The 24,588-nt window shown below is 43.2% G+C and overlaps 1 protein-coding gene across 4 annotated transcripts in view; it reads right to left on the bottom strand.

Moving 5' to 3' along the window:
- The window catches only part of LOC115195960 (glycogen synthase kinase-3 beta), a 47,605-nt gene that overhangs the window by 2,860 nt on the left and 20,157 nt on the right, over window positions 1–24,588 (bottom strand). The window contains exons 4-10 of one of the 4 annotated variants that reach the window (XM_029756338.1): window positions 7,230–7,340; window positions 5,903–6,033; window positions 5,412–5,518; window positions 5,005–5,102; window positions 3,611–3,718; window positions 1,517–1,724; window positions 479–577 (exon numbers count right to left, since the gene is read on the bottom strand). In XM_029756338.1, the coding sequence (XP_029612198.1) occupies window positions 479–577; window positions 1,517–1,724; window positions 3,611–3,718; window positions 5,005–5,102; window positions 5,412–5,518; window positions 5,903–6,033; window positions 7,230–7,340 (862 nt within the window). The remainder of the gene's footprint in view (window positions 1–478; window positions 578–1,516; window positions 1,725–3,610; window positions 3,719–5,004; window positions 5,103–5,411; window positions 5,519–5,902; window positions 6,034–7,229; window positions 7,341–24,588) is intronic. The other 3 variants (XM_029756340.1, XM_029756339.1, XM_029756341.1) reach the window with 3 other exon arrangements.

Below are 24,588 nucleotides of genomic sequence, written 5' to 3'. Positions count from 1 at the left end.
GCTCTCTAGACGCTATACTCTGGGACGCATTGTGAACGCGGGCCCTGGTTAGTACTGAGAAGAGACTCTAGCCAGGAGTCCTGAGAGGTGAGGACAGAGGAGGAGAGAGAGAGGTTCCCAATCCTCCACTGACCCCTAGCCCCTGCCACAAGAACCCTAGTTTACACCTATCCAAGCCTGTCAGATATACAAACGTGTCCAGGGGTTGATTTAGGAATGGCAATAGTGGGAGAGGCAGGGTGAGAGAGACACGAGAGACAGGGTGAGAGAGCGACAGAGACACAGGGTGAGAGAGAGACAGAGACACAGGGTGAGAGAGAGACAGAGACACAGGGTGAGAGAGAGACAGAGACACAGGGTGAGAGAGAGACAGAGACACAGGGTGAGAGAGAGACAGAGACACAGGGTGAGAGAGAGACAGAGACACAGGGTGAGAGAGAGAGAGAGAAAAAGACAGGGGGGTGGGGGGTGTACTGACCTGAGGGTGCGGAGGCGTTGGTAGGGGTGAAGGCCCCGGGCTGATTCCGGGCGTGGGCGGGGATGAGGATGGAGGCTAGGGAGGGGTTACTGGACAACTCTGGAAGCAGAGAGAAAGAAACACCACGTCAAGACACAATCACCTATAGACAGAGAGCACATCTTAGATTTACAACTACAGACCCGACTACCACCACCATCCTACCGGAGTCACAGCATGCATTGATGACCACGTCGTAATCAATCACCATCCTCAAATTCAGTAAGTCACATTCTGTCTATGGACAAAATTTGCATACTCCCAAAGTTTGCACTTGCACACTCGCCATCATGGATTTAAAAGAGTTGGATTGGTGTAAATAGTGACTAGAGGGCGTTTCCAACCATGTCACATCCACGACAAGAAGTGTGAAAGTGCACACTTTGTGAGAAGGGTGGAGAGTCAGGATACAACCACATCTACCAGTTACAACCACAGAACCAACTACCCAAATACAGTTACCTATAGACACACATCCTACCATTTGGCCTACAACCACAGAGCCAACTACCCAAATACAGTTACCTATAGACACACATCCTACCATTTGGCCTACAACCACAGGGCCAACATTCACATTCACCATCATAGCATATTTAACCTTTATTTTAGCAGGGCCATGGAGACCAAGCTCTCTTTTACAAGGGATCCCTGTATTACAAAGCAGCAAGGAATAGTGACACAATTACATCAATCATAGTCACAACATTAATTCGCTGTGATCAAATTGCAATCTTAATCACAATTATCTAATGGAGTAATAGTCACATTCCCCATTATCAACCACCACGCTAATCAGTAGTCAAATTTGGCATGTATAGAAATACAATTACTAGAACAGACATTCCTATTCAAGTCAAAGTTCTGTGATGAGTAGACTGGCATCCATATTTAGTGGTCCCATGAGTGTTTCAGTCAAATTTGGAGTGGTCTGAGGGTCTTTGTCCATTCTAGTAATTCTGTAGGAGATACAGAGCTGTGTCTGAGCTCCATCCATACCCTGTGTGGAGAAGTTGAAGAGCAGGGGCTTCTCGCGCCCGTTGGGCAGCTTGAGGTTGGGGTCCCGGAGCTCGTCGAAAAAGGTGTGGGCACAGGCCTCCAGGGGCGTGAAGCGCGCTGTGGGCGTGTACTCCAGCAGCCGCGAGCACAGAGCGATGGCCTCAGGGGGCGTGCGCGGCCGGAACACCTGAGAGCCAATCACACAAGGCTGAAACCGGTCAATGACACAGGTTAGAGGTGACACGTCGGCTAAAGCTCCTGGGTGAAGATTACCCTAGGTACAGATCTAGGATCAGCTTCCCCCAATCCTAACCTTAAGCATTAGTGGGGAATATGCAAAACTGACCAAAGATCAGCGTCCAGAGACAACTTCACCCTACACCTGCTAAACCAATGACAGCTAAATATTATACAGTGCCTATGCAAAATCCCAATATTTAAATCTAAGGCTGCAAAATGTGCAAGGTTGAAGACTTTCACTAGGCACTGCATATACACGACACTACAGGTGGAATGACAGGGTTTTAAAATCTTGCTCCACTTTAAACAACTTTACACATATATATATATATATATATATTAGTGTATACATCTGTTTTTTTGCCTATGAATGGTTTCTGAAGCATTTATAGACTTATTAAGGGTTTATAAAGGCTTCATTAAACCTTTGAAGTGACTGTTTAAAGTGGGACCTAAAATGTCTAGTAGATTCACTTTTATTCAGACACCAACAGGCCAGAGGACAGTGCAGTGCAGTACTACACCACCAGAGGGAGTATAAACATATCTTAAAGGCGCTACATGGTCAATCCCGATCTCTGCATTGGTCGTGCAGCATTTAAGGTGATACGGCCTCTGCAGAAGTCAGGGCATTCATACTTCTTGCGCTTCACCGAGCAGCGCAGAGCTATTTTGAAGGAAGAAGTGAGTTTGTGTTTATACAGGACCTCCTGCCCTTTCCTACCATCAACCAATCATGTCAATGCGGAGCCATACGGAGCCCTCCGCATTGTTACAGAATTTGAGAGGCGCAAAGAGATGCAGTATGGAGCTCAACTTGGCCACACCACCCACACGGCACCTTCGACCACATTTTCAGATCAAGCATAAATTGTCTCTTGCAGAGGAGAGAGCTGGTGTAAAACCATGGGCCAAATATTGCGGTCCCAATTACCTCCCTAACTGTATCCCTTCCCCTTGGCCCTAACATACTGACCAAACCGCATGCGCCATCGTGCGCAAGTTGATTTTGTTCACCCACACCAGAAGCGATCAGGACACGCGGGTTGAAATATCAAAACAAACACTGAACCAATTATATTAATTTGGGGACAGGTCAAAAAGCATTAAACATTTATAGCAATTTAGCTAGCAAGTTTGCTGTTGCTAGCTAATTTGTCCTGGTATATAAACATTGGGTTGTTATTTTACCTGAAATGCACAAGGTCCTCTACTCCGACAATTAATCCACAGATAAAACAGTAAACCGAATACGTTTCTCATCATCTCTCCTCCTTCCTTCAGGCTTCTTTGGACTTTATATGACGGTTGGCAACCAACTTTACAGCATTACTACAACCGCCTGGAGTGTGGACCTAAGTTCATTTTTCAATCACCCACGTGGGTATATGCTCCTAAAAACCAATGAGCATGTAACCCTTCGATGTGTGCAGATTTGTAAAGGTGGAATACTTATCCAACCCTTCAGATGTAGAAACACTCAAGGGTTAGAGCCTATAATAGTCAGCGAATTTGGACCAGCTGTCCCTTTTGTCACCAATGTGGCGAGGTACATTGTGAGTCCTGCACCCACTGAGCACATGCTGTTCAACCTGCAGATTCTAAAATGAGCTCTGTGTGAGTATTTGTGTGTACACTGCTGTTCCTCTGCTTGCCCCTGGGGCTGGTGACCGTGTGAAAGTGTTTAACATGCTTAACTCAAGAACACTGGAGTTCACTGATGCATGAGTGCGATTTGAAGACGGGGAGAATCCGAACTTCCTCTTAAATTACATTTTCACTCAGCGACAGAGAAAGAAGACACTCAGATGTAGGCGACTGAGATTTTAAAATAGTAAAAAACGGTTCCTGTACCTGTTGACTCACCTTAGTCCATGGGTGTGCCTTGATCTGAGGGAACTTAAACTCAGTGTAGTTGGGATTCATCTCTCTGATCTGCTCCCGAGTGGGAGTGCCGAGAACCTGGGGAGACACGGAGACAGAGGAACCGTTTTCCCATCGATATGTACAACTATGTACATTTGAAGTATCAGGTGTGTACTTAGTACTTGCATGGCAAAACGGAAGTTAATCACTCATGACATTAGTTACATTACCAAGGGGTTGTTCTCAATTCCGAATTTGGGAATTGACTCCCATTCAACTCATCAGTTGAAATTCTAAATTGGAATGGCCACACCCCACAGGATGTAGAATTTGAGTGGCAGGAAATATAATTTAACTCAAAGAAATTCCACTCAGTCATAGAACATGGGAGATTCATTGAATCTGACAGGTCACACAGATACCAAAGAATACATTGGTTTTCTCTGGAAACAATGTTCATACTCTTAACCTTAGTGCTTAGAATAGCCAATTATATTTCCACCAACCATTTCATTTGTTTGGCTTCTTTTTGTTTGGCTCTAGGGTCAACTTGCGGGATAAACTAATGCATTCTGGGAAATGTAGTACTTAAATGTAAGCGATTAATGACATATAATATTCACATTCACATACAGGTTTTGTTTTGCTTGATCATTAATTTTAAGTGTCCTGAAAATACATTTTTTCATCAATATTTTATATGCGTGTATATAACAAATATTTGATGTTTCATGTACAATATGTACACTAAACAAAAATATAAAACGCAACATACAAAAATGTCAAAGATTTTAGTGAGTTACAGTTCATATAAGGAAATAAGTCATTTTAAATAAATAAATTAGGCCCTAATCTATGGATTTCACATGACAGGGAATACAGATATGCATCTGTTGGTTACAGAAACCTTAAAAGAAAAGGTAGGGACGTGGATCAGAAAACCAGTCAGTATCTGATGTGACCACCATTTAACTTATGCACACATCTCATGCACACATCTCCTTCGCATAGTTGGCTTTTCATTGTGGCCTGTGGAATGTTGTCCTACTCCTCTACAATGGCTGTGAGAAGTTGCTGGATATTTGCGGGAACTGGAAAGAGCTGTCGTACAGGTTGATCCAGAGCATCCCAAACATGCTCAATAGGTGACATGTCTGGTATGCAGGCCATGGAAGACCTGGGACATTTTCAGCATCCAGGGAATTGTGTACAGATCCTTGCGACATGGGGCCATGCCTTATGCTGAAACATGAGGTGATGGAGGCGGATGAATGGCACGACAATGGGCCTCAGGATCTCGTCACGGTATCTCTGTGCATTCTTTTGGTTGACGGTCCGGCTTACCGTCCGTTCTGTTAACATTTGAAGGCAGGTGTTTTTACCTTGATGATCTCCACCAACTGATCCACCCCACTGTCGCCGGGAAAAATGGGTTGCCCTAGCAACAGTTCTGCTAGAACGCAGCCAGCGGACCATACATCTGCAGAGGATGGAGAAATACTGTGAGGACTCACACACAGACTTGCACACCCACACACAAACACTAGTAGTGGGAGTGTACATATACTGGATGTATAGTTGGTGTAACGTGTAGGTAGTCAGTGTAAGGTGTTAGTAATGGGAGGTGTAGTCAGTGTAAGGTGTTAGTAATGGGAGGTGTAGTCAGCGTAAGGTGTTAGTAATGGGAGGTGTAGTCAGCGTAAGGTGTTAGTAATGGGAGGTGTAGTCAGCATAAGGTGTTAGTAATGGGAGGTGTAGTCAGCATAAGGTGTTAGTAGTGGAAGCGTACCTATGCTGGAGGTGTAGTCAGTGGCCCCAAAGATGAGCTCGGGGGCTCTGTAGTACCGTGAGCAGATGTAGGACACATTGGGCTCACCACGGACCAGCTGCTTCGCACTGCCAAAGATAACCAAGGATGAAGGAAGGAAGGAAGGAAGGCAGGAAAGATGGTGGGTAAGGATGGTCAAAAGGAGGATTTGAGACTTGAAACTGCTCTTTCTTTTATGTATACCAGTTAGCAGTTTGCTCAATTCCTCTCAAACGAAAAAAGGATGGAGGAAGCAAGGTAACGAAGCTAGTAACGTTCTCAGACACATCTTCAGACACAACCCTAACCTAGTCCATCTCAAATAAAAATTCTTACTAGAACTCAGGCCCAGACCACAGCAAATTGCTGTTGTGTAACCCTGAGGGGCTTTGTCCATTCTAGTAATTATATTTCTATGAGCTGGGCTGGGTCTATGCTCCTCCATCAATATGGCTTTCAATGTTCCAGCCCACCTGCCAAAGTCACAGAGCTTGAGCACGGCTGTCTCTGGGTCCAACAGCAGGTTCTGGGGCTTGATGTCCCGATGGCAGATCCCAAAGGAATGGATGTAGGCCAAGCTCCGGAAGAGCTGGTACATGTACATCTGCAGAGAGAGATGTGGACACAAACAACTTAGTACATGCTCTAAGCTAGCTACACATAATGACATGAGTGGTAGGCCTATAGAGTAGAGGCAATTCCTGCTCCCTCGTATTCAATGGGCTAAAAATAACAGCGTGCCAGTGTCCAAATCCCCCAGAAGCCTCAGCCAGCGGTCCCTGGCTCTGACTCTAGTCCAGCCCTTTGTTTATGCCACTACTTCCACTTCCTTAAGTGGCAAGTTGGAAAGGCAGAGACGGTGGGGGCGCTATAATAAGGCCGCTGACGGCATCTCAACTGGCCGCTACACGATGACGCAGGACAGCATGGTGAGGACGGGAGGGAAATGCCCAAAGGACTGTCTGCCTGCCCAGACACACAACCATCCCACTACCACTCATTGCGCGAGACTATTCTGCTGGTTCTACAGTACCGGGCAAACATTTTTATTTGTACCCCTTTTTCTCCCCAATTTCGTGATATCCAAATTGGTAGTTACAGTCCTATCCCATTGCTGCAACTCCCGTACGGACTCGAGAGAGGCAAAGGTCCAGAGCAATGCGTAACCCCAAAACACGATCCCGCCAAGCCGCACTGCTTCTTGACAAACTGCTCGCTTAACCCGGAAGCCAGCCGCACCAATGTGTCGGAAGAAACACCCTACAGCTGGCGACCGAAGTCAGCGTGCACAAAATCGCTCCGCCACATTGAGTCACTAGAGCGTGATGGGACAAGGACACCCCGACGGCCAACACCCTGGGCCCATTGTGCGCCGCGTCATGGGTCACAGCCTGGGATCGAGCCCGGGTCTGTAGTGACGCCTCTAGGTCTGCGATGCAGTGCCTTAAACCGCTGCGCCAGTCGGGAGGCCCTGTACCGAGCAAACTAAATCAAGAACAGCTCAAGTATTTGACGTTTGTATTTGACCCAGGTCTACCACATATTGCATCTAAAGCAGTGTTTCTCAACTCCAGTCCCCAAACAGTACACATTTTTATTAAAAGGCCTGGACAAGAACATCGGATTCAACTTGTCAATTAATCATCAAGCCCTCGATGAGTTAAATCGGGTGTTTTTGTCTGGGGCTACAACAAAAATGTGTGCTGTTGGGTGCTCGACCTGAGTTGAGAAACACTGATCTAAAAAGAAACATACAGAGAGTAGTATCTTGATGAAGCGATAGACTTGAGGGGGTCTTACCTTCACATAGACCATGGGGAGGGTCTGTTTGGCTCGGCTGTAGTGTCTAGCCACTCTGTACACAGTCTCAGGAACGTAGTCCAAAACCAGGTTGAGATACACCTCGTCCTTCTGTAACACACACGCAGAGACATTTAGAGTATGGGTCAGACTTGGGACAGTTGGCTGAGGAGGTTAGAAGCACGTATGAATTCCTTTGGAGTGATCACAATATAACATGGTTCTTGTTCATTAGGCACCAAACGGAAGAAAACAAACTGAAACGTTGAGGCGCTACCTGGACCAATAAGAAAGGCTAATTTTCGTTTTCCGTTGCAAAACATATTTTCCATCGTGTGCCTAATGAACACGACCCAGGGCTCGCTGGGTGACTAAGCAGGCCAGACAGACAGTGAGAGAGAAAAAAATAAGAAAAACGGTTACTGTATGATCTGGCAGAGACACGTAAGCTAGACTTTACATCAAGGGAGTCAGATGGTTGTTTTTTTTGGCAGGGCATCAGAGGAACAGATGACTGTTCTAGTTAGGGCAAATGGGTTTTCACACTTTTTCTATGAATCCGTCCCTGCAGATGTCTTCAATGAACCACTAAAAGATTAAGAATGATCACATATACACTGAGTGTACAAAACATTAAGAACAACATCCTAATATTGAGTTGCATGCCCTCCACCCAGCCCTCCCGTTTGGCCTCAGAACAGCCTCAATTCGTCGGGGCATGGACTCTACAAGGTGTCGAAAGCGTTCTACAGGTATGCTGGCCCATGTTGACTCCAATGCTTCCCACAGTTGTGGCAAGTTGGCTGGATGTCCTTTGGGTGTTGGACCATTCTTGATACACACAGGAAACTGTTGAGCATGAAAAACCCAGCAGTGTTGCAGTTCTTGACACAAACCGGTGTGCCTGGCACCTAATACTATACCCTGTTAAAACCCCCGTTTGTCTTGCCCATTCACACTCTGAATGGCACAATTACACAATCCATGTCTCAATTGTCTCAAGGCTTAAAAATCCTTCTTCAACCTGTCTCCTCCCCTTCATCTACACTGAAGTGGATTTTACAAGTGACATCAATAAGGGATCACAGCTTTCACCTGGATTCACCTGGTCAGTCTATGTCATGGAAAGAGCAGGTGTTCTAAATATTTGTGTATATGTTTTAACTGTATATCATCTGTTCCTACCACACAGGAAATTAAAAAGGCCAAGTCAGGCTTAGAGGTGTTGGATCCCTGTGCTCAGCCTTATTAAGTCTTCACAAGACACACAGTCACAGTCGCACACACACACAAACACTTCCTGATAGAGCCATGCTCTAAAATAAGCCCTACACAAAGGATGACTCACTCTCCTGCCTTTCTCACTACGGCAACAGCAGCCCCTAAATTTCACCTCTGATTGACTCATCGGCCCACACAAAAGGCAGGTGATTGGATCCTTCCCTTGTTCCCCCCTGACCATGTAAATAAATGATTGGTTTGACAGCAACAGGTAGTGACTGCTTGACTGCTCAGTCCCAAGTGACAGTGTGTGTGTGTGTCTGCCTATTTTATGCATTTGCCAGTATTCGCTAAATGAACTCAGAAAAACACAGGTTATCTGTAAATCATGTGGTAGGCTATGATGTTGGGCTGGAAAAATATGGCACTAATGTCATAACAATTTGTGATTTTTTTAGATGGGGTATGTCATTTGTGCCAATTTGTGCCATGGCTGCATGTGTCTAAATGAGATGTTGTTTCAGCCAGACCACTTAGGACCCTGATTAACCATTAGATGGTGGGAATTAAACAGTGTACAAGTAGCAATTGTGTATTTTCCGGAATGGTACAGTTAAGCAATAACGCCCGAGGAGGTGTGGTATAAGGGTTGTTCTTAGGCACAATGCAACGTGGAGCCCTTAGCCATGGTATATTGGCAATATACCACTAACTACCAAGGTGCCTTATTGCTATTAGGTCACCAATGTAATTAGAGCAGTAAAATTACATGAAATAGCACAGCTTTCAACCAACCAGCTTTCAGGGCTCAAACCACCCAGTTAAAAAAAGTATAATAATCTGTTGCATGCCCTAATGAGCACCACCCTCTCTATGGAACGACAGTGACTCCCCTTCCACAGCAGACAGTCTCATGTGTCTATGAAGTCACAGTCAGAGGAGGGGAAAGGGCAAGCAGGGACGCAGATCAATGTACAGACCTCCAGACACTAGGTCCTGGTGTTCAGTCTGGCTGGGGCTAAAGGTGTAAAGTTGCTTCCTCTCCTAGTCCCCACCCAAAATAATACCCTAATAACTGTATAAATGTTTTCTCCCATCACAAGAGGAGGCGAGGAGATGAAGTCCCTTGAGAAGCACCCGTGGTCAGCCAGAGAGACGTAATACCGTCACTGGGCAAGGCAGGGCAGAATAGGAGCCGGCTCTTTAAAGGTAGAGCAGCAACCTTTAGTCTGGTCACATAGCAGGCTCTGTTTCTCTCTGGCCCACATCCAGAGGCCAGACACCCAGTGTCAGCATGCCCACCACACTGTGCCAGGCTGCAGGATCACATCACATTAAACACACACTACAGGTCGTAGTGGCAGACTGACTGTGTCACTTTATCTATGCAAATAGACCTTCACTGCACACCACCATAGGCCACAATGTCAGTCTGTCTAGCCACAATGACACAAATATAAATGCACCACATGCCTTTTTTCTTTTTAATTAACAGGTTTTAATGCCACAACCCTAATGTCCCCTTCTTCACGTATATCCCAACTAGGGCTGCCCCCCCCCCCAAAAAAAATCTTGGTTGATCAAGAGTCGTCTGTTCCAATCGATTGGTCGAAATATTAAAATGTGTATTTTTCCATATATTAACACATCCTATGTGTATAATCAAATCGAATAAATTCACTGAACTTGTCTGATGCTTTAAGCACAATGCCTGATTAAATAATTAAGACACACAAATGACTAGAGGGAGTCTGACCAGCAATTTAATTTGATTGTGTCGGGCCAGGCTCAGACTTGCTGCGCTGTGTAAAAAAAAGCAGTAAGTGTCTCTCTCTCTCCTCCCTGCTGCAGTGACCACCACTGAATATCAAAGTGCTTATCGTACTGCCCGTGTTGCTGAAGCTGCAATATAATTACAGCCATTTCTGACTGTAAAGTTAGGTTACCAAAATCCCTCATTTGTTCAGGAAGAACATTCCCTATTGCCTCAACCCTTGCTCTCTTTACGTGACACATGTATGTATTGCATGCACTTGAACAAAGACCTATTGGCATGGGACTAGTATTACTAGAGAACGTTGGTTATGTAATTATAACTCCAGAACGTCCGTTTTCCAGAGGACGATTCGGGCAGGATTAGATTTTTTCAAAACTGCCCCCTGTAATTTTTTTATAAATAAATTGACAGTTATGACAGAAGCCTGGAGGTTTTTATTCTAGGCATGAAGATATAATATTTCAATATGTCCAGGTGATAGGGCCACACTGATAACTCGAGACTGGTTCCCAAGTTTTTAAACCATACCAAACCATCAATTTGATTTTTTAGCGATTCGCAGTACGTCCTACAATTGAATTGTTACTCTCCTGCGATGTAAAAATTACTGACAAGGCAGATTTGGACGGGACTAAAATTACAGATGTGGTGTTTTGTGATCGTGCACATAATTACATTACCCGACCTCCCCCAGTAAAACTAATCCGGTCCGAATAGGGCCTGACTTATAGCATATCATAATCAAATCAATACATTGGTCATAAACTCTGAACACCGTAACAGCGAAATAGATGCAGAGGACACCCCAACCCGAGCACTCCATTCTGCCACCTCAGGTCTCTTGGCCCTCCCACTCAGCCCAGTCCAAGCTCTTCTCTGTCCTGGCACCCCAACGGTGGAACCAGCTTCCCCCTGAAGCTAGGACAGCAGAGTCCCTGCCCATCTTCCGAAAACATCTGAAACCCTACCTCTTCAAACAGTATCTTAAATAATCCTTCTCACCTCAACCCACCCCCCCAAAAAAACACAATTATACACTTGACCCCCCCAACCCTCCTCCCAGCTCTTACTCTACTGACAGCTACATTGAGGAAAAATTTACTTTCTATGCCTGTGATATGTGGTTGTCCCACCTAGCTATCTTAAGATGAATGCACTAACTATAAGTCACTCTGGATAAGAGTGTCTGCTAAATGACTAAAATGTAAATTACATGACAAATAAATGCGAAACAAGGGAATGTTTACTGGTTTCTGAGGTAGTAAAGGGCAATTCAGATGTGTGGAATAAATTTGACTAGTTGTGGAAAACACTGGAGAACAAGAAAAAGAAGGTAAGGAGCAAGCGCTGCGTGCATATTTTGTGTGCCAAACAGATGCTGTATAGAATACAATATCATTTTTCTGACCGTTTGGAACAATGTAAACAGTAAATAAAGTCTGTTGTAGCGTTTTTTTGTTAGGCCTTTATTACAGCAAAGACTAAAAACAGTTGCATTCATTTATTTATTGTTTAAGCTAATTATTCAAGGCTTGCTTTATTTAATTTTAAAACTAAAATGCTTGACTGCATTTCAAATCATGAATGACTCGTATGCTGTGTGATGACATGAACAAATGAATGACTGATTGAAATATAAGTAAGCCTAAGTAAGTTACGGTATTAAGACTAAACAGGAGGCGCTTTTAGGCCTACAGCTCAGTCAGTGGTGGTTATACAAGGCTGCTATACTAAGCATTCCAATCATAATGACATTACTTATGATAACAACAATAAGGAGATCAAGAAAAAGGAGCATTATAAATAGTTTTGACAATTTGGAACAGTGTAAACACTAAATAAATGATAAATAATGTCAGAGAATGTTCTAACAAAAGAAAAGTGTAACGCCTTTATGACAGCAAAGCAAATAAGCCGAATTTGTGAAATTGTTTACTTGACATGTTGCGTGAGCACGGAACCAGTAGGCTATTAAACACTCAAACAGGTAACAAAAGCAGGACATGTCTTATTTCTGCAGATATATTGATGATTTATAAAGCCTGGCACATTTAACAGTTAGGCTATTGATTATAGACCTAATTAAGTTGGGGTTTCCTCTCTCCTCACCTTTCTTAGACAATAAGGCAAGGGCTGTTTTCTCATCTCATTCTGCTGCTGCCTCCAACACATTGTTCTCAACACCAATATGCTGGTTAACTTTGCTATTATCTACATATAAACATGGTCTAGGAAAAGGCAACAATTCAACAGCCCACTGATGTGTTTCTGAACCGCGGACAGCGACCACTATCCAATGCGGGAGAAAGCGTATATTATAAAATATAATTTTTATTAGTGTTGCACCATTGTTCTTATGTAATATAATCACATACAACTTCAGGAGCATGTCTTAGATTGATGGAACGTGCCATCGCCATGACCTCCACAATGGATCAGTCGACTTCAGACAGGCGAGAAATCAGTGTCTTGTACGCCATGATATATATACACAGTATCAGTCAAAAGTTTGGACACACCTACTCAAGGGTTTTTATTTATTTATTTATTTTTTACCATTTTCTACATTGTAGAATAACAGTGAAGGCATCAAAACTATGAAATAACACATGGAATAATGTAGTATCCAAAAGAAGTGTTAAACAAATCAAAATATATTTTATATTTGACATTCTTCAAAGTAGCCACCCTTTTCCTTGATGACAGTTTTACATACTCTTGCCATTCTCTCAACCAGCTTCATGAGGTAGTCACCTGGAATGCATTTCAATTAACAGCTGTGCCTTGTTATAAGTTATTTTGTGGAATTTCTTTCCTTTGCAATGCGTTTGAGCAAATCAGTTATGTTGTGACAAGGTACGGGTGGTATACAGAAAATAGCCCTATTTGGTAAAAGACCAAGTCCATATTATGGCAAGAACAGCTCAAATAAGCAAAGATAAAGAAATGATGGACTGTCGTTTTAAGACATGAAGGTCAGTCAATACAGAACCTTTCAAGAACTTTGAAAGTTTCTTCAAGTACAGTTCCAAAACCATTGAGCGCTATGATGAAACTGTCTCTCATGAGAACTGCCACAGGAAAGGAAGGCACAGAGCTACCTCTGTTGCAGAAGTTGTTCAGCTTCAGAAATTAGCAATTAACTACACCTCAGTTTGCAGCCCAAATAAATGCTTCAGAGTTCAAGTAACAGACATCAATCAACTGTTCAGAGGAGACGTGAATCAGGCCTTCATGTTTGAATTGCTGCAAAGAAACCACTACTGAAGGTCAGCAATAAGAAGAAGAGACTTGCTTGGGCCAAGAAACATGAGCAATAGACATAAGACCAGTGGAAATCTGTCCTTTGGTCTGATGAGTCCAAATTTGAGATTTTTGGTTACAACCGCCGTGTCTTTGTGAGACGCAGAGTAGGTGAACGGATGATCTCTGCATGTGTGGTTCCCATCGTGAAGCATGGAGGTGGTGTGATGGTGCTTGGTGACACGGTCTTATTTATTTAGAATTCGAGGCACACTTAACCAGCATGGCTCCCACAGCATTCTGCAGCAATACGCCATCCCATCTGCTTTTCACTTAACGGGACTATCATTTGCTTTTCAAGAGGACAATGACCCGAAACACACCTCCAGGCTGTGTAAGGGTTATTTGACCAAGGAGGAGAGTGATGGAGTGCTGCATCAGATGACCTGGCCTCTACAATCACCCAACCTCAACCCAATTGAGATGCTTTGGGATGAGTTGGACCACAGAGTGAAGGAAAAGCAACCAACAAGTGCTCAGCATATGTGAGAACTCCTTCAAGACAGTTGGAAAAAGCATTCAAATAAAATTGTATTGGTCACATACACATGGTTAGCAGATGTTAATGAGAGTGTAGCGAAATGCTTGTGCTTCTAGTTCTGACAGATTACTTGTTACGGTTTACTGCACTAACAATTTCACAACTACCTAATACACACAAATGTAAAGGGATGGAATAACAATACGTACATAGAAATATATGGATGAGCGATGGCAAAGGCAAGATGCAATAAAATACAGTATATACACGTGAGATGAGTAAGGTAAGATATGGAAACATTATTAAAGTGGCTTTTTTTTTTAAAGTGACTAGTGATCCATTTATTAAAGTGGCTAATGATTTGAGTCTGTATGTAGGCAGCAGCCTCTCTGTGTTAGTGATGGTTGTTTAACAGTATGATGGCCTTGAAATAAGAAGCTGTTTTCAGTCTCTCGGTCCCAGCTTTGATGCACCTGTACTGACCTCGCATTCTGGATGGTAGCGGGGTTAACCTGTTAGGGTTAGGGGGCAGTATTTACATGGCCGGATAAAAAACGTACCCGATTTAATCTGGTTACTACTCCTGCCCAGTAACTAGAATATGCATATAATTATTGGCTTTGGATAGAAAACACCCTAAAGTTTCTAAAACTGTTTGAATGGTGTCTGTGAGTATAACAGAACTCATATGGCAGGCAAAAACCTGAGAAGATTTCATGCAGGAAGTGGCCTGTCTGACAAGTGGTCGTTCTTCTTGTCTCTGTTTATTGAAGAGTCAGGATCTTAGCTGTAACGTGACACTTCCTACGGCTCCCATAGGCTCTCAGAGCCCGGGAAAAAGCTGGCTGAAACACATTATCGCCTTTGCCAAGTGGCCGATCAGAGGACAAAGGAATTAGGCGCGTGCCCGAGTCGACCCAGTGATATATTTTCTTTCGTCTGTTTACTTAATTGCAGATTCCCGGTCGGAATATTATCGCTTTTTTACGAGAAAAATGGCATAAAAATTGATTTTAAACAGCGGTTGACATGCTTCGAAGTACGGTAATGAAATATTTAGAAATCTTGTCATGAAATGTGCCGTGCGGGTGACCCTTATTTACCATTCGGATAGTGTTTTGAACGCACGAACAAAACGCTGCTGTTGGAACATAACTATGGATTATTTTGGACCAAACCAACATTTGTTATTGAAGTAGAAGTCCTGGGAGTGCATTCTGACGAAGAACAGGAAAGGTAATCAAACGTTTCTAATAGTAAATCGGAGTTTGGTGAAGGCTAAACTTGCTGGGTGTCTAAATAGCTAGCCCTGTGATGCCGGGCTATCTACTTAGAATATTGCAAAATGTGCTTTCACCGAAAAGCTATTTTAAAATCGGACATATCGAGTGCATAGAGGAGTTCTGCATCTATAATTCTTAAAATAATTGTTATGCTTTTTGTGAACGTTTATCGTGAGTAATTTAGTAAATTGTTAGTAAATTCGTCGGAAGTTTGCGGGGGGTATGCTAGTTCTGAACGTCACATGCTAATGTAAAAAGCTGGTTTTTGATATAAATATGAACTTGATTGAACAAAACATGCATGTATTGTATAACATAATGTCCTAGGTGTGTCATCTGATGAAGATCATCAAAGGTTAGTGCTGCATTTAGCTGTCTTCTGGGTTTTTGTGACATTATATGCTAGCTTGAAAAATGGGTGTCTGATTATTTCTGGCTGGGTACTCTGCTGACATAATCTAATGTTTTGCTTTCGTTGTAAAGCCTTTTTGAAATCGGACAGTGTGGTTAGATTAACGAGAGTCTTGTCTTTAAATAGCTGTAAAATCGTCATATGTTTGAGAAATTGAAGTAATAACATTTCTAAGGTATTTGAAAATCGCGCCACAGGATTCAACTGGCTGTTACGTAGGTGGGACGATTTGGTGCCACCTGCCCTAGAGAGGTTAACAGGCAGTGGCTCGGGTGGTTGTTGTCCTTGATCTTTTTGGCCTTCCAGTGACATCAGGTGCTATAGGTGTCCTGGAGGGCAGGTAGTTTGCCCCCGGTGATGCGTTGTGCAGACCGCACCACCCTATGGAGCCTTACGGTTGAGGGCGGTGCAGTTACCATACCAGGCGGTGATACAGCCCGACAGGTTGCTCTCAATTGTGCATCTGTAAAGGTTTGTGAAGGTTTTAGGTGACAGAGCCAAATTTCTTCAGCCTTCTTCACCACACTGTCTGTGTGGGTGGACCATTTCAGTTTGTCTGTGATGTGTATGCCGAGGAACTTAAAACTTTCCACCTTCTCCACTACTGTCCCGTCGACGTGGATGGGGGGGCTCCCCATTTCCTGAAGTCCACGATTATCTCCTTTGTTTTGTTGACATTAAGTGAGAGGATGTTTTCCTGACACCACACTCCGAGTGCCCTCACCTCCTCCCTGTAGGCTGTCTCATCATCATTGGTAATCAAGCCCACTACTGTTGTGTCGTCTTCAAACTTGATGATTGAGTTGGAGGCGTGCATGGCCACGCAGTCATGGGTGGACAGGGAGTACAGGAGGGGGCTGAGCACGCACCCTTGTGGGCCCCAGTGTTGAGGATCAGCGAAGTTGAGATGTTGTTTCCTACCTTCACCACCTGGGGCCGGCCCGTCGGAAAGTCCAGGATCGAATTGCACAGGGCTGGGCTGAGACCCAGGTCCTTAAGCTAAATGATGAGCTTGGAGGGTACTATGGTGTTGAATGCTGAGCTGTAGTCAATTAACAGCATTCTTACATAGTGGCTTGCAAAAAAATATTCACCCCTCTTGGCATTTTTCCTATTTTGTTGCCTTACAACCTGGAATTTAAATTGATTTTTTGGGGGGGTTTGTATCATTTGATTTACACAACATACCTACCACTTTGAAGATACAACATATTTGAGCGTGCATAACTATTCACCCCCCCAAAGTCAATACTTTGTAGAGCCACCTTTTGCAGCAATTACAGCTGCATGTCTCTTGGAGTATGTCTCTATAAGCTTGGCACATCTAGCCACTGGGATTTCTGCACATTCTTCAAGGTAAAACTGCTCCAGCTCCTTCAAGTTGGATGGGTTCCTCTGGTATACAGCAATCTTTAAGTCATACCACAGATTCTCAATTGGATTGAAGTCTGGACTTTGACTAGGCCATTCCAAGACATTTAAATGTTTCCCCTTAAACCACTCAAGTGTTGCTTTAGCAGTATACTTAGGGTCATTGTCCTGCTGGAAGGTAAACCTCCGTCCCAGTCTCAAATCTCTGGAAGACTGAAATGGGTTTCCCTCAAGAATCTGTGCCATCCATAATTTCTTGAATTCTGACCAGTTTCCCCAGTTGCTGCCGATGAAAAACATCCCCACAGCATGCTGCCACCAACATGCTTCACTGTGGGGATGGTATTTTCAGGGTGATGGGAAGTGTTGGGTTTGCGCCAGACATGGTGTTTTCTTTATGGCCATTAAGCTCAATTTTAGTCTCATCTGACCAGAGTACCTTCTTCCATGTGTTTGGGGAGTCTCCCACATGCCTTTTGGCGAACACCAAATGCGTTTGCTTATTTTTTTCTTTAAGCAATGGCTTTTTCTGGCTACTCTTCCATAAAGCCCAGCTCTGTGGAGTGTATGGCTTAAGGTGGTCCTATGGACAGAAACTTCAATCTCCTTCAGGGTTATCTTTGGTCTCCTTGTTCCCTCTCTGATTAATGCCCTCCTTGCCTGGTCCATGAGTTTTGGTGGGCGGCCCTCTCTTGGCAGGTTTGTTGTGGTGCCATATTCTTCAAAACATTTTATAATAGATTTAATGGTGCTCCGTGGGATGTTCAAAGTTTTGGATATCTTTTTATAACCCAACCCTGATCTGCCTGCTTGGTGGTGCCCCTTGCTTAGTGGTGTTGCAGACTCTGGGGCCTTTCAGAACAGGTGTATATATACACTGAGATCATGTGACAGATCATATGACACTTAAATAAAGTCCACCTGTGTGCAATCTAACAAATTATGTGACTTCTGAAGGTAACTGGTTGCAAAAGATTTTATTTAGGGGCTTCATAGCGAAGGGGGTGAATACATATGCACGCACGACTTTTCACTTTTTTATTTATTTTTTTAAATTTTTGAAACAAGTAATTTTTTTCACTTCACCAATTTAGACTATTTTGTGTATGTCCATTACATGAAATCCAAATAAAAATGAATTTAAATTACAGGTTGTAATGCAGCAAAATAGGAAAAACGCCAAGGGGGATGAATCATTTTGCAAGGCACAGTAGGTATTCCTCTTGTCCAGATGGTATAGGGCAGTGTGCAGTGTGATGGCGATTGCATCGTCTGTGGACCTGTTGGGGCGGTATGCAAACTGAAGTGGGTCTAGGGTGGCAGGTAAGGTGGAGGTGATATGATCCTTGACTAGTCTCAAAGCACTTCATGATGACAGAAGTGAGTGCTACGGGGCGATAGTCATTTAGTTCAGTTATCTTTGCCTTCTTGGGTACAGGAACAATGGTGGTCATCTTGAAGCATGTGGGGACAGCAGACTGGGATAGGGAGTGATTGAATATGTCCGTAAACACACCAGCCAGCTGGTCTGCGCCTGCTCTAAGGACTTGGCTAGGGATGCCGTCTGGGCCAGCAGCCTTCCGAGGGTTGACACGTTTAAATGTCTTACTCACTTCGGGCTGCGTCGGTGGCACTGTATTATCATTAAAGCGGGCAAAGAAGGTGTTTAGTTTGTCTGGAAGCAAGACGGCGTCTGTGACGTGGCTGGTTTTCTTTTTGTAGTCAGTAATTGCCTGTAAACCCTGCCACAAACGTCTCGTGTCTAAGCAGTTGAATTGCGACTCCACTTTGTCCCTACACCGACATTTCACTTGTTTGATTGCCTTGCGGAGTGAATAACTACACGGTTTATATATTCTGCAATATTCCTAGTCATCTTTCCATGGTTGAATGCGGTGGTTTGCGCTTTCAGTTTTGCGCAAATGCCGCCATCTATCCACAATCTCTGGCTAAGCTAGGTTAATAGTCACAGTGGGTACAACATCTCCAATGCAATTCCTTATAAACTCACTCACCGAGTCAGCGTATAAATCGATGTTATTCTCTGAGGCTTCTCAGAATATTTCCCAGGCCGCGTGATCAAAATAAGTGGATTCCAATTGGTCAGACCATGGTTCTAGTCACGGGTACATCCTGTTTTGAGTTTCTGCCTATAGGACGGTAGGAGAAAAATGGAGTCGTGGTCAGATTTGCCAAAAGGAGAGCGGGGGAGGGCCTTGTACGCATTGCGGAAGTTAAAGTAGCAGTGATCCAGTGTATTGCCCATGTGAGTGCTACAGTCAATGTGCTGATAGAATTTAGGTAGCCTTGTTCTCAAATTAGCTTTGATAAAATCGCCAGCTACAATAAATACAGCCTCAGGATATATGGTTTCCAGGTTACATAGAGTCCAGTGAAGTTCCTTGAGGGCTGTCGTGTTATCTGCTTGGGGGGGGGGGGCGAATATAGCCGGCTGTGACTATAACCGAAGAGAATTCTCTTAGGAGATAATGTGGTCGGCATTTGATTGTAAGGAATTCTAGGTCAGGTGAACAAAAGGACTTGAGTTCATGTATGTTGTAATGATTACACCATGAGTCGTTAACCTGTTGGGGCTAGGGGGCAGTATTTGCACGGCCGGATAAAAAAAACATACCCGATTTAAACTGGTTACTACTCTTGCCCAGAAACGAGAATATGCATATAATTAGTAGATTTGGATAGAAAGCACTCTAAAGTTTCTAAAACTGTTTGAATGGTGTCTGAGTATAACAGAACTCATATGGCAGGCCAAAACCTGAGAAGATTCCATACAGGAAGTGCCCTGTCTGACAATTTGTTCTCCTTCTCTGGCATCTCTATCGAAAATACAGCATCTCTGCTGTAACGTGACATTTTCTAAGGCTTCCATTGGCTCTCAGAAGGCGCCAGAAAGTGTAATGGGGTGTCTGCAGTCTCTGGGCGAAGTACAGGAGCTCTGTTTGTGAGTGGTCAGGCTGGGAACAGTGACACTGGAGATGAGGCGTTCATGAGAATTCTCAATTTTTTTCTTTCAGCCTTTGAATGAATACAAAGTCGCCCGGTTGAAATATTATCGCTATTTTAGGAGAAAAATCGCATAAAAATTGATTTTAAACAGCGTTTGACATGCTTCGAAGTACAGTAATGGAATATTTTGTAATTTATCACGAAAATCTGACATAGCGATTGCATAAATGAGTTCTGTATCTATAATTCTTAAAATAATTGTTATGTATTTTGTGAATGTTATTCATGAGTAATTTAGTAAATTCACCGGAAGTTTTCGGTGGGTATGCTAGTTCTAAACATCACATGCTAATATAAAAAGCTGGTTTTTGATATAAATATGAACTTGATTGAACAAAACATGCATGTATTGTATAACATAATGTCCTAGGAGTGTCATCTGATGAAGATCATCAAAGGTTAGTGCTGCATTTAGCTGTGGTTTTGGTGACAAATATTTTTATTTATTTATTTTATTTCACCTTTATTTAACCAGGTAGGCAAGTTGAGAACAAGTTCTCATTTACAATTGCGACCTGGCCAAGATAAAGCAAAGCAGTTCGACAACATTCAACAACACAGAGTTGCACATGGAGTAAAACAACATACAATCAATGATGCAGTAGAAAAAAAAATAAGACTATATACAATGTGAGCAAATGATGTGAGATAAGGGAGGTAAAGGCAAAAAATGCCATGGTGGCAAAGTAAATAAAGTATAGCAAGAAAAACACTGGAATGGTAGATTTGTAGTTTGAAGAAAGTTCAAAGTTCAAATATAAATAATATGGTGCAAAGGAGCAAAATAAATAAAAATAAATAAATACAGTAGGGGAAGAGGTAGTAGTTTGGGCTAAATTATAGATGGGCTATGTACAGGTGCAGTGATCTGTGAGCTGCTCTGACAGCTGGTGCTTAAAGCTAGTGAGGGAGATAAGTGTTACCAGTTTCAGAGATTTTTGTAGTTCGTTCCAGTCATTGGCAGCAGAGAACTGGAAGGAGAGATGACCAAAGGAGGAGTTGGCTTTAGGGGTGACCAGAGAGATATACCTGCTGGAGCGCGTGCTACAGGTGGGTGCTGCTATGGTGACCAGTGAGCGGAGATAAGGGGGGACTTTACCTAGCAGGGTCTTGTAGATGACCTGGAGCCAATGTGTTTGGCGACGATTATGAAGCGAAGGCCAGCCAACGAGAGCGTACAGGTTGCAGTGGTGGGTAGTATATGGGGCTTTGGTGACAAAACGGATGGCACTGTGATAGACTGCATCCAGCTTGTTGAGTAGGGTATTGGAGGCTATTTTGTAAATGACATCGCCGAAGTCGAGGATTGGTAGGATGGTCAATTTTACGAGGGTATGTTTGGCAGCATGAGTGAAGGATGCTATGTTGCGAAATAGGAAGCCAATTCTAGATTTAACTTTGGATTGGAGATGATTGATGTGAGTCTGGAAGGAGAGTTTACAGTCTAACCAGACACCTAGGTATTTGTAGTTGTCCACAAATTCTAAGTTAGAACCGTCCAGAGAAGTTATGCTGGACGGGCGGGCAGGTGCAGGCAGCGATCGGTTGAAGAGCATGCATTTAGTTTTACTTGTGTTTAGGAGCAGTTGGAGACCACGGAAGGAGAGTTGAATGGCATTGAAGCTCGTCTGGAGGGTTGTTAACACAGTGTCCAAAGAAGGGCCAGAAGTATACAGAATGGTGTCGTCTGCGTAGAGGTGGATCAGAGATTCACCAGCAGCAAGAGCGACATCATTTATGTATACAGAGAAAAGAGTTGGCCCAAGAATTGAACCCTGTGGTACCCCCATAGAGACTGCCAGAGGTCCAGACAGTAGGCCCTCCGATTTGACACACTCAACTCTGTCAGAGAAGTAGTTGGTGAACCAGGCGACGCAATCGTTTGAGAAACCAAGGCTACTGAGTCTGCCGATGAGGATGTGGTGATTAACAGAGTCAAAAGCTTTGGCCAGGTCAATGAATACGGCCGCACAGTATTGTTTCTTATGCTTGCTTTGAATATGCTTGCTTTGAAAATGGCTGTGTCATTATTTTTGGCAGGGTACTCTCATGACATAATCTAATGTTTTGCTTTCGCTGTAAAGCCTTTTTGAAATCGGACAATGTGGTTAGATTAACGAGAGTCATCTTTCAAATGGTGTAAAATAGTCCTATGTTTGAGAACTTTGAATTATGTCATTTTAAATTTGGCGCTCTGATTTGTCACTGGCTGTTGAATTGTGTGGGACGATTTCGTACCCTAGAGAGGTTAATCATGAAGCCCTTCTTCCCAGAGAGATGTTTATGTGGGTGTGACGCATGACGAAACCCGGTGGCTGTACCGACTCCGACAACATATCCCAAGCGAGCCATATCCCAAGCGAGCCATCTTATTATTCTCACTTTGCTTGGTGAGGTAGATTGTTGCTATAACTTGATGATCCTTCACATACCTAACCATTTCCTTGGCTCTCTTGTGGAGTGTATCCATTGTTTTCAGTGCCATGATCTCCTTGAGGAGCAGATTCAATGCAAGAGAAGCACAGCCAATGGTTGTGATGTGAGGGTAGGACTACTCCACTTTAGACCAAGCAGCTTTCATGTTCGCAGCATTGTCTGTCACCAGTGCAAATACCTTCTGTGGTCCAAGGTCATTGATGACTGCCTTCAGCTCATCTGCAATGTAGAGACCAGTGTGTCTGTTGTCCCTTGTGACTGTGCTCTTGTAGAATACTGGTTGAGCGGTGGAGATGTAGTTCATTATTCATTGCCCACGAACATTCAACCACCTATCAGAGATGATTGCAATACAGTCTGCTTTCTCTATGATTTGCTTCACCTTCACTTGAACTCTGTATCCAGAAAATGAGTAGATAAAGCATGTCTGGTTGGAGGGGTGTATGCTGGGCAAAGAACATTCAGAAATCTCTTCCAATACACACTGCCTGTGAGCATCAGAGCTGAACCAGTTGCATACACAGCTCGAGCAAGACATTCATCAGCATTTCTCTGACTACGTTCCTCCAACCTCTGATTCCAGGAGGACCATGAGCTGTTGCTATCGATAAGGTGTCGGATTTATCATTTTCACCTCGAACAGAAGTAGAGGTTGCTTGTTGTGAGCAATGAGGAAACTTCATGCACTTGGCCAGATGATTCTGCATCTTGTTGCATTCTTCACATATGATTTGGCACAGTATTTGCAAATGTACACAGCTCTTCCTTCTGCATTAGCTGCAGTGAAACATCTCCACACATCAGATAGTGGCATTTTCCTGTAAAGATTAGAATAAAATGAAAAAAAAGGAAAAAAATACATTTCCATGTACAGATAAATAGATAAGCAGTTAGAATAAACAACTCCTTTGTAAGATTTTTTTTTTTTTAAATGAAACGTGTATGGAAACAGGTGAATTAACACTCCTCAGTTAGCAGGCTCAAGCAAGCTAAAATATGGTAGCAAAACCTAACTAGCAGAAATTGTTAACAAGTTAGAAATGATTTGAACACTTTGCTGAAGGCTACTATTTACTAGTTAACCTCACTAGGGTAGGGGGCAGCATTCGGAAATTTGGATGAAAAGCGTGCCCAAAGTAAACTGCCTGCTACTCAGGTCCAGAAGCTAGGATATGCATATAATTGGTAGATTTGGATAGAAAACACTCTAAAAGTTTACAAAAACTGTTAAAATAATTTCTGTGAATATAACAGAACTGATATGGCAGGCGAAAACCTGAGGAAAATCCATCCAGGAAATGCTTTTATTTTGAAATGGCTGTTTTTCCATTGAAAGCCTATCCACCATAAAAAGACTTATGACCCAGATCACAATCTCTATGGCTTCCTCTACATGTGGCCAGTCTTTAGGCATTGTTTCAGGCTTTTACTCTGAAAAATTAGGGAGTAACAGCACTTTTAATGAGTGGACAGTGGAAATTTCCAAACATGAGTCCAGCGCGTGACCGGGAGTGTGCCTTTCTTGTTTTCCCTTTTCCATTGACGAAGTTATTGTCCGGTTGAAATATGATCGATTATTTATGACAAAAACATCCTGAGGATTGATTATAAACATCATTTGACATGTTTCTACGAATTCTTATGGTACTTATTGGATTTTTTTTGTCTGTCTGTTGTGAACGCGCTTTGTTCCATTGGATTACTGAACAAAACGCACCAACAAAACGGAGGTTTTTGGACATAAAGAGGGACCTTATCGAACAAAACAAACATTTATTGTGTAACATGGACTCTTTGGCGTGCAACCATATGAAGATCAAAGGTAATTGACACATTTTATCGCTATTTCTGACTTTTGTTACTCCTCTTCTTGGCTGCTAACTGTTTGTAATGATTTGTCTGCTGGGCGCTGTTCTCAGATAATCGCATGGTTTGCTTTCGCCGAATGTATTTTTGAAATCTGACACCGTGGTTAGATTAACAAGAAGTTAATCTTTAAACCGATGTGTAACACTTGTATGTTTCATTAATTATAATGAGTATTTCTG

The sequence above is a fragment of the Salmo trutta genome, chromosome 6 (genome assembly GCF_901001165.1).
Source record: "Salmo trutta chromosome 6, fSalTru1.1, whole genome shotgun sequence".
Classification (NCBI taxonomy): Eukaryota; Metazoa; Chordata; class Actinopteri; order Salmoniformes; family Salmonidae; genus Salmo; species Salmo trutta.
The sequence above is the reverse complement of the archived record's forward strand: the minus strand, read 5'-3'. Positions and strand labels throughout refer to the sequence as shown.